Below are 19129 nucleotides of genomic sequence, written 5' to 3' on the forward strand. Positions count from 1 at the left end.
TTTTGACCTATCCAGGTGAGTCAATCTCTCATAGATGCTTCCAAAATCTACACAAGCAAACACAGCATAATGAGTGACCAATCAGCACCTAGCTGCCCTAACTTTGTGTTTTGAATATGCAGGACTTAAAAAAACAATCCCACAGGAAGTGAAAAGGTGAGGAACAACCTTCCATTTCATTTCCATAGTCAAAGACTTTTAGACTTCAGTTTGAATTATATTGCTTTTCAATAGTATTTAGCAAGACTATCTACCTCTGCGATGGCTTATTCTAAGCTGTATTTATTGTTTGCTCAGAGCTAGTCTTTAAGCCTGTGGGGAAAACCTATGTGTCTTGTCCAGCTGTATATGGCACATAGCCAAACTTATGTTCAGTCAAATACATGTAGTGGGGGAAATAGACTTCCAGACGTCAATCAGTTTGAGTTAATGTGCTTCTTGTATAATTTTTAGAAGTGTTTTAATTTTTATGAATCCCTGTTTACTATTGTGTACTTGGAACTAAAATTTAGATATTATCACCCACCCGACCCTCCAAGCATGTGTGCGCTAAATTATTTTCTATTTAATATATCTTGCCTCATAACCTCTTGTTTCTTATTTGGGTGTTCAGTACTAATACACTGTATTCTGGTGCTCCCCTGTTTAGAACTTCCCCGCAAAGTGTGAATCCCAGGAATGGCAGGGCAATGGGAGTGGGTTTCCACTCTCCCCATACTATGTTAGTTGCGTATGGGCAACTAACACAGCTGTATGCAGCTGTATAGCTGTATGCAGCTGTATAGCTGTATGCAGCTATAGTGTTTGTTGTATTCCTTCTGGAAATAATGAGAGCAGTCCAACTAAAGTTGAGCACCTATACGTCCCATTTATTTTGGTGAGAGAATCAAGCCTATGGATAAGCATCTTCAGTTAATACTAGTTTGGTTTAACTGCTCTCTTCACTTTGGCTAAGTTGGGTCAATATTTCTAGTATTTCACTACAATTATCTTAGTACTTGAGAGTGCACATTATATAGGAGACTAATGGTTTGCTGGTGAGCAGTACACCAGAGGTGGGGAACCTGTGACCTAGGTACTGTTAGATGGCAGCTCAAATCAGCCCCAACCAGCTTCGCTGACTGTCATAGATGATGGGAACTGTAGTCCAGAAACATCTGGAAGGCCAGAGGTTCTCCACACCTGCAAAAAACCAAATATCCACAGTCAAATACAGAAGTGATGCTTCTTGCATTTACTCAGTACACACTTGTAGTGGTGCGTGAAAGAGTTGAGTGTCCCTTTACCAGCTTATCCTGTATTTATTCCAACATTCTTCACCCATGATATTATTTAGTATTATTTATTAAATTTATATACCACCCATTTCACTGGCTAACTTTTCTGTGTTATAAAACCAGGCACAGTGAATTGAACTTTTAAAATAACCTTCTGGTTATTTAACATAGTTAATAAGGGGTTTTTTTTTCTTTCATACCGAGTTGTACATATTAACCTGAACATCTCTAAGCAAAGCTCAAGTATTTAAAGGGGGGGGGGGGCAGGGAACAACCTACCTATGTCTTGATGTCCAGGAAGACTGGGATGCAAACCCATTGCTGTGAGAAGGAAAATGAGGTTAAATTATAGGTCATGCGTGAAGATGTTTATGCAAATCTGTTTTCTTGTATCTATATAAGGAGTCCAGGAGACAGTTAAAACTGCAACTAGGCCAAAGTGTTTCTGTTACTGTGAAGGAGTAATGGAATTCAATCCATTGCAGCCAGCGTACTTACCTATATGTCATGACACAGCAGCATTCCAGTGGGCATTGTAGGTCACAAAAAAAGATGGCTGACCCCACTCACATATTTAAATATACCGTATTTTTCGCTCTATAAGACGCACCAGACCATAAGACGCACCTAGTTTTTGGAGGAGGAAAACAAGAAAAAAAATATTCTGAATCTCATAAGCTAGAACAACAAGAGGGATCACTGCGCAGTGAAAGCAGCAATCCCTCTTGCTATTCTGGCTTGTGGAATAGCTGCGCAGCCTGCATTCGCTCCATAAGACGCACACACATTTCCCCTTACTTTTTAGGAGGAAAAAGTGAGTCTCATAGAGCAAAGAATACGGTACTTCACAGTGTACAGAAAAAGAGACAGATTACAAAGTGAAGTTTTAAGAACCATTATCATGCTGAGCCTCATCTGGATTGGGGCCATGGTACGTGGGTAGAGGGGTGAGGGTTCTTCCTGCTGTCAGAGTCCCAACAAAAACCATACTCCTGCTTTGCAATTTGTCTTGGGAGAAAAATATTCTGTTTGCACTAAGTGTGGCAGAAATAGTTGCTTCATACTGCGCATTGATATAAGGAGCCTTTGGCCATCCATATGTTGTTGGATTTAGATTTGGTGGACAGAGTGCCTGAAGAACTATGGATGGAGGCTCGTAACATATGGTTACCAGATTTTTTTAATGAATCCGGGAACACTTTTTTTTTTTGAAGCAGAGTAGCAACAGGGAGTCAGTAGTGGGGATGGTGAGGCAAAAGACCCTGAGCCCAAGCACACATGCATATTTTATAAAGGTGCAAAGGCCTTCTTTTGCACCCTGTGAAACGTAAATGCACAGAGTTTTTTTAAAAAAACTGGGCAACAGCATGCCGCCTGCCCATGACTCCCGAGCCTTCCCTGATCTCCTTCCCCCTTCCCCCTATGTTTTGACAGATCAGGGGAGGCTCGGGGGTCACAGGCGGGCGGCCGTTGCCCAGGAGGGGCCAGTCTGGTAGTGCAGTTGGCTCTGGCTGGCTTCAGGAGCTGCTTGCTGCTCACTGCCGTGGCGCAGGGGAAATGGTGGGCGCCACAGCAGTGAGCAGCTCCTGCAGCCAGCCAGAGCCAACTGCTAAGACTGCCGCTGCCATGTTTCCTGGGGACAGATTTGCAAATCTGGGGACATTCCGGGGATGGAATTTGTCCAGGGACAGATTTGCAAATCTGGGGACAGCCCCCGGAAACTGGGGACGTCTGGTAACCCTATTGTAACATTATACAGGAGGCAGCAACGAAAACCATCCCAATGAAAAGGAATGCAAGAAAGCAAAGTGGCTGTCCAATGAGGCCTTACAAATAGCGGGGGAGAGAAGGCAAGCAAAATGTGAGGGAGATATTGAAAGATACAGGAAATTGAATGTAGATTTCTAAAAAATAGCAAGGAGAGACAAGAGGGCCTTCTTAAATGAGCAATGCAAAGAAATAGAGGAAAACAACAGAATGGGAAAAACTAGAGATCTGTTCAAGAAAATTAGAGATATGAAAGGAACATTTCGTACATAGATTACCACAATAAAGGACAAAAGTGGAAAGGACCTAACAGAAGCAGAAGACATCAAGAAGAGGTGGCAAGAATACACAGAAGAATTATACCGGAAAGATATGGAGGTCTCGTACACCCCAGGTAGTGTGGTTGCTGGCCTTGAGCCAGACATTCTGGAGAGTGAAGTCAAATGGGCCTTAGAAAGCACTGCTAATAACAAAGCCAGTGGAAGTGATGATATTCCAGCTGAACTATTTAAAATTTTAAAAGATTATGCTGTTAAGGTACTACTCGCAATATGCCAGCAAGTTTGGAAAACTCAGCAGTGGCCAGAGGATTGGAGAAGATCAGTCTACATCCCAATCCCAAAGAAGGGCAGTGCCAAAGAATGCTCCAACTACCCCACAATTGCACTCATTTCACACGCTAGCAAGGTTATGCAGGCGTTTTTGAATTTCATTGTTCCTGCCAACCTAGCAGTTCGAAAGCACGTCAAAGTGCAAGTAGATAAATAGGTACCGCTCCAGCGGGAAGGTAAACGGTGTTTCAGTGCGCTGCTCTGGTTCGCCAGAAGCGGCTTAGTCATGCTGGCCACATGACCCGGAAGCTGTACACCTGCTCCCTCAGCCAATAAAGCAAGATGAGCGCTGCAACCCCAGAGTCGGCCATGACTGGATCTAATGGTCAGGGGTCCCTTTACCTTTACCTAATCCTCCCTCAGTTACTTTGATACCCCCAATCTAGTTTCAGAGTGCCTGCTCTCTCTCTTCCCCCACCCACTACTTCCCTCCTTTCAGATCCCTTCCCTGGAGCTTTGGCTGAACGCCCTTAGTCCTCCAATACTGTCTCTAAGCTTCAGTTTAAGGAACTTCATTTGTACTTACTCTTCTTATTATTTCCCCTTCTCTGTCTTCAGCTGTCTCCCCAACTGGGGATACTGTAAAGCACTATGGACATTGCTAGTGCTATAGAAATCAAAGTGGGTCTGTAGAGATTTCTGTTCTTTTACCTGATGTGCTGTTGAGTAAGCTGGTTTATGGTTTCCCTGTGTTCTGGTGTTGTGCTGCATCGAGCAGGAAATATGTGCCCTCATTTGTTCATTTATTTTGATCGTTTACTGCAGATTCTTGGGGCAATTCACATTTTATCTCTTGAATGATCATTTTCTCACGTTTTATCATTAAGAAGTCTCCTTCTGCCTGTATTGGCCTCTGGGGTCATGAGGAGTGCACAAGGTAAGGTGAATGCTGGAAGTGTTTTCCAGCCACGGTTGCTTGTATTGGCAGCCAGTAAAATGGAGTCTGCTCTGCTTCTCCAGTGGACCATGGTGGACAAAGAGAAACTTGCTTAGTAGGAGAATGTGCAGAATCAAGTATCTAAATGGGCCTCAGAAGATAGGCAAATCCAGAGCAGAGGTCAATATTTTCCTACTTTCTAAGGCCAAACTAGAATTACTTGCTCAGAGGATGTTTGGAATCAAGCTTCTCTTTGTCTGTAATCCTTCTTGGCTCCAGGTTTAGGAGAGCCCTTGGGCAAGAACTCCCATAGTCCTTTCAACACCATAAGTCTCCTTTTCACTGCAGCAGCTCCAGGGAGCTATTGTCATCAGGTCCCGTGTGGGGGTGACCCCCTTGACACATGTCTATGCCATACCCACCAACATTTCTCTGATGAAAATAGGGATGTCTCATTTCATAATGATAACTTTACCATTTATACCCCACACATCTTACTGGGTTGCCCCAGCCACTCTGGGCAGCTTCCAGCATATATAAAAACATAATAAATCATTAAACATTTTTTAAAAACCTCCCTATTCAGGATTGTCTTTAGACGTCTTGGGGGGCTGATAATTCCATGCCCCCAAAATTTCTCCAATGAAACTAGGGACATCCTAAGGAAAAGATGGACATTCTAGGATCAAATCAGAAACGGGCGGATTCTCTAAATCAGGGACATCCCTGGAAATTAGGGACACTGCTGTGCTGACCCTTGATTGCTGACCCTGCCTGGTTCCCTGGAAGACCAGAGCAGGCTCTTACTGGCTTCCAAAGCAAGCCAAATGAGGAAGCTTTACTTGTGTGTTTGTTGATTGGTGTCAAACCCAACCGGTCATAATGGACTTCTCAAGCATCACTTCCTACAACACAGTTGCTATGGTGTTGCTTAGAGAGGCGTTTAGTGTCATGGATCAAGAAGGGAGGACCTTCTTATCATGCTTCCAGGAAAGTGTAGTGGAAGATGGGTAAGGACTTAAAATCGTTCCCTTACTCTCTGAAACTCTAGCTTAAGTCAATGGCCCGTGCTATATGTTCCCTGTATACAAAGGCTGTGGTGCAGGCATTGGATGATGATACACCACACACAGTCAAGATAGCTGCACTTCAGGGTAATGAGGAAAGGAAAGAAGATATTGGTTCACCCTCTAATAGGAGTGAGCGTAAGTTGTGTATTTGAGGGGGTTGATGGTCAGAGTGTTGCTGCCTAAGGCAAAGGACTAAATGGCAGTTCCCCTCCCCATTCTATTTAAGAGTAGCAATGGAACCTCAGTTCATCACTAACGATGGGATGGTGTACTCCACAACAACTGAGGTAGCATGCTAGTTTAGGGGGTGCAAGGACATGCTGTACAGCATATACAACTCTGTCTTCCAACAGAAGAGAATGGCAGGGGGGCTCAGAAGGAACAGCCAAGGGGCTGCTTTCACCACCACCTGCCACCTGAGGTAGTCACCTCACTTTGTCTAATGGTAGGGCCAGCCCTGGTTGTGTTTGATATTTTATTTATTTTCCTGCTCTGTGAACTTGGTGTCCATATCCCAAAGATTAACCTAGTGTCCGTGGCTATGGAAACACTCTGATATTCCTGTAGCAGAAGCAGGAAAACCCATCTTACTGACAGCAGTGTGGAGAAAGATAAAATAAGCAACAAATAAACTGTTGCCAATGGTTTTCAGACTCACCCGACTGTCCCCTTTACGGTTTCCATGTGACACAAGTAGCCTGAGAACTCAGCTGGGCTTACTCTAGGCAAGAATTTATAGGACTGAAGTTTTAGAGACACTTCTGGCTTTTCTGGTGGTCTTTTAAAACTACAAACTGAGCATTATAGATGAAGCTCTCATCTAACTTCTTTCCAAGATTTCTCAGTCCTTTTTCTTTTACAGTTCACACTGCTACAAGCTATGGTCAGTAACTGCCAGTTCCTATTATCTTCAGGAAGATGGCTCCTTACACTTGAGATAAAGCCTTTAGTCTGTGGTGATTTATCTCGAAAAGACTATGTAAGAATAATAAAAAAGAGCAACGATAATTATGACTAGGCCCACGGTGCCTTAAAAAAATCATTATTTGTAAACTAACACTACTTAATGACAGATAATAATTATTTTTAGAAACAAAGAAAATATCCATCCAACAACAAGAAGCATAAAAGCTACTTCAGATTACTTTTGCTGCTACTCATTTATCAGTTGCTGGTGTTTTTCATGTTCTTTTATTTTTTTTAACCCTATAAAGGCAAAATATAAATATTCAGGTTCACAATATTATGTGATTGATATAAGGATATTGACTTTTAAGCAAACTCCAGTCCTAACCCTGGATCTGCTAGCTGGCCTGGGGAGCAGTTTGGGATGAATTGGAGGCACCTCTCTCCATGCATGGAAGAGCTTCACTGGTGAATGAGCACATCTGCTTAATAATAATAATAATAATAATAATAATGTGACTGTGAGCATAGATCTATTGCTGGTGGGTTTTTGACCAGCCATCAGTAGGCCCTAACGCTGGGCCCGATTCTGGGGGTGGGGCATGATAGCGGTAGCTTTGGATACACTGGATCTAAGCCCCTTTGTTCCTCAGAGAAGCCCCAGAATAGCCTCCCTCTTCGTATGCTTGTGTAACTAATTCTACCCCCTATCTAAGGGGAGGAATACATTTAGTCCTCTCCTGCCCTGGCCAGCAGAAGTTGGCAGAGCTTTGGAAGAGGCAGTTAATCCACCAGTTCAACCGCATCCCAGTTGTTTGTCAGATATAGTTATGGCAAATGCCACACTAATTTCTGAGCATCACATGCCACAAAGCCGTGGTCCAGTGCCACTGCATGATGCCCAGAACCACAGAGTTGGTCTGCTCTAAGTAAAACATGTCTGATTACCGCGTATAAAGAAGTCCCCCTTTCACATTTTAAAATTGTTTTAAACTCACAATTCTGGGTGCGGTAGTCACTGAGGGGAAGAGTTGCATTAATTATTTTTATCTTGCCATCTGTGAGTGTCTGATGCAAGAGGGCACCAGGGTCACGATGACTGTGCAGAAATTCATTGTCAACCAACATGGATGCCTTCTAGTGCTGGAAAGGATGCCCCTAGGCCCTGATGGGCGCTAAACAATATCTGCATTCCTGTATCCAGGCCTTTTTGTGTAAAAATAGTTTGACATTTTTCTAATGGCCCCCACTGTGATGAAGACTGTGGATTGCAACACCTATGCGTGCCTGGGTGCAGCTTGCTGGTTCAAGGCTGGCCCATGGCATCCAGAAACAGCCTAAAGTTTCCCCAGTTCAGGTTGGGGTTTTAACGGGGTGGGGGCAGTACTACATGGCAGGGTTTGTTTTTAGCCTGGTTATTCAACTTCCTATTGCAACCGAGGAGGTTGTCATCCTGGATTTGGATATGTCAGTCCTTGGTGGATTTATTGGGGTGTTGAGTATTCACCCTCCCTATGTTGTCACTCCTTTCTTTTCATTACCTATTGCCTAGAAGGAGCATTTCTAACTCTGTGGTAATAATATTGGGAGGAAGATCCTTTCTATCTTAGTAAAAGCAACCCCAAGCACTCTGGCATGCAGTCGATTTTCCATTTTTTGCTAAACCTGAAGAGCACTTTAAGGACAGTATCTTTCTTGTTCAGAAAGGTGCTTAATAACGCTTGCATAGAACAAGTTCATATTAACCTCCTTGCCGACAAGACCTTTCCCTGATGGATGAAATGAAGCATTGTGCGATGGCAGCTGCCAGTCTTGTTATCTCTCCCCTACCATCGCCCCCCCCCCCCCGCATAGTTTTCCCAGCCTTTAAAACCAGGCCAGGGAGAAGAGTGGATTGCAATTCAACATAGCACAGCACTGTCTGTTCCCAGCTAGTCAGTGCAGTGTTAGCCTTGTTTCCTGTGATCAGGGAAGACATAGCCATGGTGCTGCCTCTGGAAAAACAAATGACTAGGCTGACTTGATATTTGTGATGTAGTAAAGCTTTTAGAAAGAAAGCAAGAAAGGGAGCCAAAATGTCGATTAATCAGAGTCTGCAGTGCTGAATGTAAGTGAACTGCCATAGGTACTTCTTAAAGCCAGGCAGTGACGTGGGAGGTCCTCTTGGCTGTGACTATTGGATGGCTTCAAAGTGCTGGTTGCAGCCCTTTCCCAAACATCTTGGGCCCTGCAGACATTACAGAATGTCTATATCACCGCTTCCCTCTGATTGTGGGATTGAAGTCTCTTTCATATGCCATCTTTCCAGTTTGGGCAAGGGGAGAGCTTCATCAGTAGAATCCTTTGCTTGGAGAGACTTACCAGCCCATTTCCCTCTTTTCCTTCCTCCTATGAAAATACAGTATTTACATTCTCAAAGATCTTTTTGGTTGCTGTTTCTTTTCCTTTTTGTTAGGATTGTTTACACACACACAGAGAGAGAGAGAGAGAGAGGGAGAGAGTTAGTTATTTTACCTGTTTTAATTGTGGTAGGAAGCACCATTTTGTAACTTGCTTCATGTACTACTTATTAGAACAGGAAAACACCTAACAAATAAATGCATGCAAATTATGGAGTGGCCACTTAGGATTTCATGGGATGGCAGCTGCATCCTTGTGGGGAACCAGCCCTCTCTGGTGAGCAGCCATGCAGCAAAGCTGACTTTATTGCTCTTTTTTCTATCCACACATTTCCATGTACTGTAGTTGCCATGCATGGTCAGACTAGTTTTCATCACAAGGCTACTCATGCTGAACTAGGCCTACCTGGCCTCTGGTCCAGTTGCCAGAATTTGGTGCCAGAAATGGTTGTTTAAATGCAAGAGAGAAAGGAGAAATCTAAATAATGTCCTGAAGTGAGGCATTATTATTTTCATTCAATGTGCATGATGAACATGAGAAGAGTCCTTAGATCAGACCAAAGGCCTACATAGTCCAGCATCTTAGAGCCGAGCAAATCCCTCTTCCCATAGATAGAGGTGCCATGCACCAAGATGGCAACCTCTCAGCACTAGGACAGAATTGCTAGATTTTGGAGAGAATGTCAAATCCATAAGAAAGGGGTCAGTTCCAGAGCTCTGTTGTTAAAACATTAGTGATCAGAGAATACAAATAGGCTGTATATGTGAATTTAAAAAAAGATAATCATGAGAAGCAGCCTCTGCAGTGGCAAGCAAAATAAGAACCCATCACCAATCTTTGGCTATCTGCCAAGAATTATTATCATTATTATATATTAAATTTGTATACGCTCTTCATTTGATGATCACAGGGCGATTCACAACATAAAGAAGTGCTAAAGTTGCTTGTAAAGGCTGTTTCTCAAAAGAAGCGTGACCTACAAAATCATAGCTCTGCTGCTGCTTGTGTCTACTCCCATTCACACTGTGTGAAACCCAGTTTTTCGAATACTTTTTTAAAAAGTGCAGTTGAATTGTGAATTCAAGAAGGCAGATTTGCCTTCTCTAATTTTCCAAAAAGGGGCTTTTTTTTTTACTGCCCTTGCTTTTGCTGCTATTGACTGATGTTCTGCGGAAGAAAGGGGGGAAGCAATGCCAGCCGGTAGTCCTTCTCTGCTTTTCATTCACCCCCATCCCATCTTTTCTGGGCTGGCCCGAGAGTTTGGGGAAGCAGCTGCTTTGCCATGACCACCCGCTCCATGCTGCTGCAGCCTCTCAGGAATGCCATTTGGCTACCAGGTCAACTTTGTAGCATGCCAACTGTTTACCTTGCTTGCTGCTACTTGGTTTTGAACTTACCTTCATTCAAGCAAACCTAGTCCATTTATAAGGCTTGTTGTTGCAACTCTTTGGACTCCTCAATTTTGTAATTTGTTACACAAAGTGGAATTTCCTACTATATTATGATCATTATAGGAGTGGAAAATATGCACAAAACACAATGTATAGGCAGTATCTAACACCAAGAAGACAAACTATGATAGCCAATGGTAGATGCTGGAGGTGCAGATTACAGAATGCAGACTTCTGTCACTGACAGCATAAAAGATAGCTAAGTTGACAGGATGTGGTGTTCTTAAGGAGGTTCTGCTAGAAATAAAGCATGTGTCCCTATGCTCTAGTCTGGCCAACTTTTTTTGTTCACCTTGGCACTTGGTGGCTCATGATGACATCCGTTATTAACTCAGATCTCAGGAGAAGCTCCGTTCCATATTCTGTTGCTCACACAAGTAAAATCGGAAAGTGCAAGGAGTCTAGCTTTTTCCATCACAACTCCAATACTGTGGAATGTCCTTTTTGAGGAGATCCACCTGACTACTTCCTTGATGTCATTCCACTAACAAATAATAACTTCCTTGTTACTCCTAGTGACTGAGCAGAATTCATGCTGCTGCTCAGGTTACTATTTGGGAGTATTATCATTTATAGCGGTTATCATTAATTTCACTTGATTTTAAAATTACTCCATGAAGAGCTGTTTTTAAAACTTATCCTGTGAAAGGCTCCAGGCAGAGAGTGTGATTTATAGATAGACTTATTTTATAGTGCCAGATGCCCACCCAAAAATATGCTGTGCTTGCATTCATAAAAAAAGGGTGCAGGCCGATATGCTGCAAAGTTTATTTTCTTCTAGCAGCAAAGCCACTGGAGAGGGTAGCAGGAGTGTTTGCTTGGCTCTGTTCCATAGCCGTGCCCAAGATAACTCTGTTCCTTCCCAGGTGCCATAGATGGCTGCTGCCTCTGCCTGTTTTGTTGTGCCTGTGATACAACTGCCCACCAGAAATCTAGCTAGACAAGATTCTGTATGCATTAAGGATCAGGAAGATCAGGAACACTTGTGAATAGGTGCTGAACGAAGGAGGAACAGTTAGTTAATCAATTCATTAATTTCATAAAATGTATATATATACCAGTTGAGGAAAATATTATTTGTCTTTAATAAATTGTTGAAAACTGCTTTTTTTATCTCTTGCACTTCCCGTTTGATAATTTTTACACACACACACACACACACACACACAAAAAAAATTGGGTACTTTCATCCTTAGGTAGATTACTTCATTGGTTTTTTAACTCTTTGCCCTTCTTTCTCCCTTTCTCAGTTGCAGGCAGAGGCCTGATGTTTTTATTTCTGTAGCATGCCAAGCATAAACTAGGCATTTTATAAATGAAAATAATTGCAATAAGCAATTTTGATATCACAAAGCACCATCTGAATGCTAAATACTAAAGTTGTTTTCTGGGTACCTGCTGTCTCCTTTTTCTACATTTCTGTGTTTCACCTCAAAAGCAGGAATGATCAAGAGAAAGAACTCAAAATACGAACTCTCCTGTTTTAGAACAAGGCAGTCCCCATTTAAGTTGGCAAATCCCCTTTCAGTCTTGTCTAACTCAAGGTCAAACTCTTTCTGTGGAGCTGTGCCCATGAAATGACATATCCATGGCCAAAGAGAGGTTGCCCATAAATCCAAGTGGATGGGGACTTTCCTGAGCTATAAGTTCAGGTCTGCCTAAATGTAGAGAATGTGAATTCTTTGTGCTCTGCTACCAGTTTTGACTCCATTCTACTCTTTCTATGCATCCTGATCCTAAGCAAATTTCTTAAATAGCATATATTCTTTGACTGGTATAGTTTGCAAATTCAGGAGTTTTCCTTCCCATGGGCCTAGCCATATGCCCATGCCTGGAAGCCGATGGGATAAGTGGAAATTGCTTTTCAACAACAATGATAGTGGCAGCATATTACCTTGCCCATAGATCTCCTCAAATTTCTTTCATAAGGATTTGGCAGCAGTAAATACCAATAAAAGGGAGCAGGGGAATTAGGATTGGGTCAAAGTTGATTCTTCACACTTCCATAAGATTTCCCTGTATCTCATGCAGAGTTTTCTTATTCCTCTTAAATGAAAGTTTTGATTTGCAGTTTTTACAGAACTATGGGATCATTACAGGGAAGAGCTGCAGAAGGAGGCTCTAGAAAATAAAATTAGACAGAGAAAAGAAGGGATGTGATATATTATTGTGGGATGGGGAGGAATGGAATATAATCTTCTCAAGTAGAAGCAAGACTATATTTCATGTTCTGTATTTCTAATTCAGACATGAGTGAGCAGGTAGTTTTAGTGTAGAAATTTGCCCTGCTGTTTCCTCCATGAATACTAACTTTGTTCTTGCTTCTGATTAGATGTTCCAGATAAATAATAATGGCAGCTATTATACCTATGAATATCTGACAGTATTATATTTCTCAAAATGTCAAATAAGGAGGCAAGAACAAAGTTATACTTCAGTGGAAAATTCACAGTATGAACCTGTTCAGACCTAGGAGGACTGAGTGATTCTTTTTAAACAACAAAAGAAGTGGAATTCTTAAAATGCATCTTTTTCTGCATTCCAACAGAGAATGAAATATGAGGGCAATATTCTGCTTATGTCATGTTATGTGGGGCATTTTCATTCAACCACATGGAATAGAAAAAATATTCAATGAATGTACATAAATTGAAAATGTTATTTTGAGCTCAGATTTTTATTAGAAGCAAGCATCCACGATTCAGCTGAATGATAGAAAATAATAAAAGATAAGAGAGCTTTTAAAGAACAAGAACATACTTATGAGTAATATAAATAGCAGTTCTATGAATGAAATCCAAATGGTGTCTTTGTGCTTATGAAAGGGCTTTTGACCTGGCAGGTGTTTTTGCTAACAGAAGAATGGAGGAATTTTATGCAAGTTTTGCCTTCAACCCCCAGCATCCTGGGCTTTAGTCCCCACAGACAGACCGGAGTGAAGCCCACAGGCTCAGTCCGGTCTGCCCACAGGGTAACCTGCCCACGATTGGACAGTTTGTGGCCAGGCTACAATTTGTGGGGAGGCTGGGAAGAAAAGGAGGGATCCCAGGTGAGAGCTGGGAGGGACTGTTATCCTCTGTAGGTGGTGGGGGCCGAGTATTATCATTATCATCATCATCATCATCACCACCACCACCATCTGGGTGGGACTACTGATCAATGTCAACTAACATGAAATAATTTTTAGTGAATTATGAGACTAAATTCCAAATGAATATGCATAGGATTTGGCTGTGTGGCTTAGATCTTATGTTCACTATAGCCTTACTAGGTAGTATACAAACAAGTGGCTTTTTCATAAGCTTCCATTACCTGACCAGTAACCAAAGGGGTTTGGTATACATAGGCAGGTGTATTACATTTCTCTGTTGCACACAAAATCCAAATGGAGTGAATGTGACTCACCCCCAAATGGAAGCCACTGATGTTAAACTAGCAGAGCACTGAGAATCATATGACACCAAAAGTGGGACAGTTGCATTCTGTAGTGAGAAAGCCACCTCCAGTGCTTGCAGAGTTCTAGAGTTTCAAATATCCTAATGAATTCCAACTCATCAGTTTCTTGCTGAAGACTAAGCTAGTAGCACCTATCTATAGCGAAAGGCAGAGATTCAAATCTGACTTATATGCTGATATTTCTTCATTGCCAATGTTAACAAAAAGTGATTTTAGTCTTAATTTTTCTTTGGGAAGGTATGGAAAAGTGATTGGGCATCAGATACAACATGTCTACAAGGTGATTTGTTTGGTAGATGAACGAATGAAAATTGCTTGTTCCTGGTTGATATGTGGAGTAGCTTTTAAAATGCAGAGTGACACAAAGTCTTGGGGAGGGACCCTGGAAGTAGTAAGATGTTTCAACAGTGGGAGCTTTCCCATTATCCATTATTGCAGAATAGCAGAAATGGGGAATGTGTTGCACTCCAGATTTTGTTGGAAACCAACACTCTCTAGCTCCAACCAGCATGGCCAGTGTTCAGGTACGGTAGGAGCTGTTGTAGTCCAGCAACACCTGGAGTTCACAGCTTCTGTGTCTCTGCAGTATAGTTTTGTCTGAACATTTACCAACTTTACAGTCTAGGATCAATTGCACCTGTCTAGGAACAATATGCCACTTTTTAGCCTCTCTTATACTTACGGGTGTTAATGACTTTTGGTTTGCTTATTTAGTTACCGTATTTTTTGCTCTATAAGACTCACTTTTTCCCTCCTAAAAAGTAAAGGGAAATGTGTGTGCGTCTTATGGAGCGAATGCAGGCTGCGCAGCTATCCCAGAAGCCAGAACAGCAAGAGGGATTGCTGCTTTTACTGCACAGCGATCCCTCTTGCTGTTCTGACTTCTGAGATTCAGAATATTTTTTTTCTTGTTTTCCTCCTCCAAAAACTAGGTGTGTCTTGTGGTCTGGTGCGTCTTATAGAGCGAAAAATACGGTACTTACCATATATTGTATCTTACCCTTCTTCCAAAATGGAGCACAGAGTGCAGCAACAATCATAAAAGGCCATAAAATAAAATACCAAAAACTGACAAGGCAAGATACTGCTGAGGGTGGGGTGGGCAGGCTGGTAATGTTGAAAAGCGAGTCTACATACCATACTATGGGATTGCATGTAGTCACAGGCCAGCATATGGGGTAGGCAAGAGAATAAATATTGTCACCTTCACTAGCTGAAGGGAGATGCAATTCCATTTGAAGCAGAAAAAACACAACTTGTAAACTGTGGCAGTGCATATAAACTGGAATGGAGAAAGTCCTAAAGAAGCACTTTAAAATGTCAGCTTTCACCAACCTGGTGCCCTCCAGATGTTTGGGACTACCATGCTGGGGGTGATGGGAGTTGTGATACAAAACATCTGGAGGGTATCAGCCTGGCAAAGGCTGGGAAATGTGATCTTGGTCTAAGGTACATTTTGCTAAGGAGGTATCACAATACACGATAAACAGTTCCAGAGTTTGGATAAATGACAGCATTAATTACCTTGATAGATGCTGAGCCGGAGGGATTTGAGAGGGGAGAATACTGCAGCAGGAAATCCTAGGCTGCCTTACTTAACAGCATCCACATTACAAGCAAACTACTGTAGACTTGGTTCAAGCAAAGACTTTTAAGTCTCATTTCAGTGAGATACATTTAAATGCGGCCAAATTTCCCATTTAAATGACACTTGCAGCATAATCTTATACATGTGCACTCTGATGTGATTCCTATGGAATTCGGTGTCTCTTTGCTCATTACTACAGATTCCCCCTAAAAGCTTCACCTATGCTGTATCTCGCATGCTGTAAGGCTTACAATAACTGAATAATAGACTGCTACTAGTTATTATTATACTTGTATTTCAGATGGAGGAGGTGGGTAGAGTCTGGAATATGCCCATGTTCCTTCAATGAGTTCATAGCTAACCAGAGGTTTGAACTGGAGTCTTTGCAGTTCACACCAAATGTCCTTTAATGCTTCCGCAGCTGTTACTCAGTTGCCTCATCAAATCTATGCCTAAGTAAACCAAAGTGACATTCCCTGGTATTGTGGGAGCCCTTATAGTATATAACATGCAGACTTGAGCTGAAGTGGCATTTATTTTACATGATTTTCTGTGTCCATTTTGCAAGTGGAAAACCTCTTATTACTTGATCAGATAAAGGTACAGCTTCATTCACAGCAGAAACAGTGGCATCAAACTGTAGTGTTGCATCAATTACAGTATTTATAACAAATGTGTATGCTTACTGGGGTAGGTATTGTGAGAATATACAGTACATTATAGTGAAATCTATAAAATAATAAAGCAAGTTGAATTTAGATTATTTTTATTTTTATTAAATTGGTATACCACCCTTCATCCGAAGATCACAGGGCACCTCATAACAGAAAAATACAAAACAAGAACACAAAAAACAAAAGAAAAAACAAACCAATAACCCCCCTCCCACAAACACCTTTAAAAGGCCATAGAATGTTTAATTAGCCAAAGGTCTGATTATAGAGAAACTTTTTGCTTGGTGCCTAAAGATATGTAAGGAAGCTGCCAGGCAAGCCTCCCTGGGGTGAACATTCTACAAATGGGGAGCCACTGCGGAAAAGGCCTGTTCTTGTGTTGCCACCCTCTAGGCTTCTCATGGATGGGACATACAAAGAAGGGTCTCAGATGATGATCACAGGATCCAGGTTGGTTTAGAAACAGAGTGGTAGGCCTTGAGATCCTCAAAGAGCTAAAGCAAAATTCATTGACATGGAAGATAATACATGGTTTTATAACATACACACACCACAAAACACACACATTGCAGGTGAAGATACAATGCAAATTGTGATATGTATCTTCCAATAAAATCTGGATGATGGCATTTTATAACAGAACAGGCATTGTGGATTCTTAGAACTGGATTACTTTCAAAGGTTCTCCCTAGTAATACAATACTATTAGCAGTACAACAGTAGTACAGATACTTTTTTTCATGCTCTTTTTTTGAATAGCATGAGCTTGGCATACTTGCAGATAATAGCTAAATTGTATAGAAACCAATAGTAGTCATGGATTTATGGCTAGAAAATGGGTGACAAGATCCATAGATTTTTAACAAGGCCTCATCCACCTTGTTAAGTTCTCCCACCCCCACAAAACACAACCAACTACCAACAGAATGGAGGGACCATTTACATGGCATGGTTTTATTTAATAACTTTGCAGTAAATACCTGCTTTTGTATTATAGGTTCTTGTATCTCAAAAGCCAGTGGAAAGACAAGTAGCTTTGGCCCTTAAGAGGGGATGTCTCAAATTTAATAATATAAATTATGTAGTATTTAAACAGGAGGATAGCACGTCCCTTAAATGTCATGTCATATTTCTTTTGATTTTTTTGGGAGGGGAAGTGCTATAAAACTTACAATACTCTTTGATTATATACAGTAATAGAGTGGGTGGGTGAACCAGAGACTACAACATTCAGGCTATCCTATCACTGAGTATAGTAAAAATATCAATATTGTGCTATGTCAATAGCCTCACAGTGCACCAACAAGGCTCTTTCCATCCTTATGTAGGACACAAATTACTTTGCTCTTTGCCTAACAGCTTACTAGCTTCCCTTCGTCATATCTTATTAAATTATTGTGTCTCTGGTTTCAAAATTGCTTTGTTGTTTTAGTGGATGGTGCCAGATATTTTCAAAAGAATGATCTAGTGATTTTTGTCTGAAATGCTTCTCAGTCCAGTGATATTCCATAAACAAACTATAGACTATTCATTATGGACTTTCAAATAAGAGTTGATATTTATAAAATTGATGCCTTATGGGTGGTATATATTTGGAGTGTGGTAACCTCACAGGAACTGTCTGATGTGTCTTTGTGATGTTCTGTATGATCAGTTACATTGCATCTGTATTGCATGTAGCTCTAATTCTGAGATCTCTATATCTGTGAGTCTTGATATCCAACCTGGTTAGCCTTCCACTGACCTCTGTTTCCAGATAACTCTGTTCTGATCTATATTTCTGAGCCATGGGTCTGTTAAAGCAGTGCGATAGCAAGGCCATTGTCTCACTCCAGCACTTCTAAGCATTTTTCCTTTCGTCCCCACTGTGTGACATCTGCAATTCTACTTGTAAATGAGTTCTATAAAATATTAATGAACATATCAGATTGTCATGCCAGACATTCAACTTCTATTTGCAGTATTCTGCAAAGCCGCTTTGTAAAAAATGAAATGGGGCACAAATTCTCTCTCTCTCCCTCTCTCTATATATACATGATAGAACTACAATTGTCTATGGTGCACATTCATTATTATTTTTTTGTCCTGCTGTCATTTCTTTTGAATTTTATTTTGGAAGTGTTATAGTACTCTTGGACTGCATATAGTAATGGGTTGGGTTTGTAAACCAAAGACCCGGATTATAGAACTTCCTCCCAAATGACATTTGGTTATCTTCTGCGTTGTCCTCATTTAGATGCAAGGTGAAAATCCCTGTTCCTGGGTTAGAGGGAGCGGCCTCTGGGTGCACATTGCAGTTCCCTTCTCCTCCTCCAACAATTAAATATATTTAAGAGGTCAGTAAAGTATGGTCTTACTTAACTGTATACTTAATCTAAATCGAGGCACTTCCATGCCGTTTGAGAAAGGAGAGAATTAAAATTCAGCAAATGTCAGAAGATGCCAGTGTTACTATTTCTAATTCATACATTACATCTTACTGAAGCTTCTAAACAAGGTTAACACTTCTCTGGTTAAAAATCAGCCTTCTTGATATGTTACACATTTCTTATGTTGCCTTAAGGACAGAAAGAAATGTGCAGGGCCAAACTTTGGTCTTCCATATTTCAGCAACACCCTTTGTGAGATGAAAATCCCCCCCCCCCCGCCGCCTCTTGCCTTCCATTCTGCTTAATTCACAGTTGCGGTACCCTGCAGTGCCCCCTAGGTTTGACACCCAGTGCGATGGAACTGATCATACTGTCCTAAATCCGTCTCTGAAATACGTGTCTCTATGATAACAGCTCCTAGTAGCACGCTTCTTTTTAATTATTTTTCTTGTTGTGTAAGGAGCAAATAGGTTGAATGGAAAATAGTCTAAAAGAAAATCTAGCCAGTAATTAATAATTAATAGAAGTATGGTAATTCTTTTCATTACGGCTAACAATATATTCTTTCCTCATATTCAAAATGTTAATTCTGTATTCTCTGCAGATTATTTATGCAAAATAGTGTTTGATTATTGCAAAAGCCAGATCCCTTTGCTTTTGACAATGCAAAGTAATGTTTTTCT

General features: G+C 41.3%; 1 protein-coding gene and 1 long non-coding RNA gene across 19 annotated transcripts in view; one reads left to right on the plus strand and one right to left on the minus strand.

Moving 5' to 3' along the window:
- Positions 1–19129, plus strand: part of SGIP1 (SH3GL interacting endocytic adaptor 1) — a 126789-nt gene that overhangs the window by 20253 nt on the left and 87407 nt on the right. For 11 of the 18 annotated variants that reach the window (XM_083448265.1, XM_083448278.1, XM_083448281.1 and 8 more), the window contains exon 1: positions 5578–5737. The exons of 4 other annotated variants lie outside the window; for them this stretch is intronic. In XM_083448265.1, the coding sequence (XP_083304391.1) occupies positions 5593–5737 (145 nt within the window). In that variant the 5' untranslated portion in view covers positions 5578–5592. Of the gene's footprint in view, positions 1–5452; positions 5543–5577; positions 5738–19129 lie in introns of those variants that run through there. 3 more of the 18 variants (XM_083448284.1, XM_083448267.1, XM_083448275.1) reach the window with 2 other exon arrangements.
- On the minus strand, positions 844–5378 carry LOC310681008. The gene is made up of 3 exons (XR_014513062.1): positions 4307–5378; positions 1557–1598; positions 844–1182 (listed from the first exon to the last, which is right to left on the minus strand). It is a non-coding gene; the product is annotated as an uncharacterized lncRNA (long non-coding RNA).

Source organism: Podarcis tiliguerta (assembly GCF_965153285.1).
Source record: "Podarcis tiliguerta genome assembly, chromosome: 6".
NCBI classification, from domain to species: domain Eukaryota; kingdom Metazoa; phylum Chordata; class Lepidosauria; order Squamata; family Lacertidae; genus Podarcis; species Podarcis tiliguerta.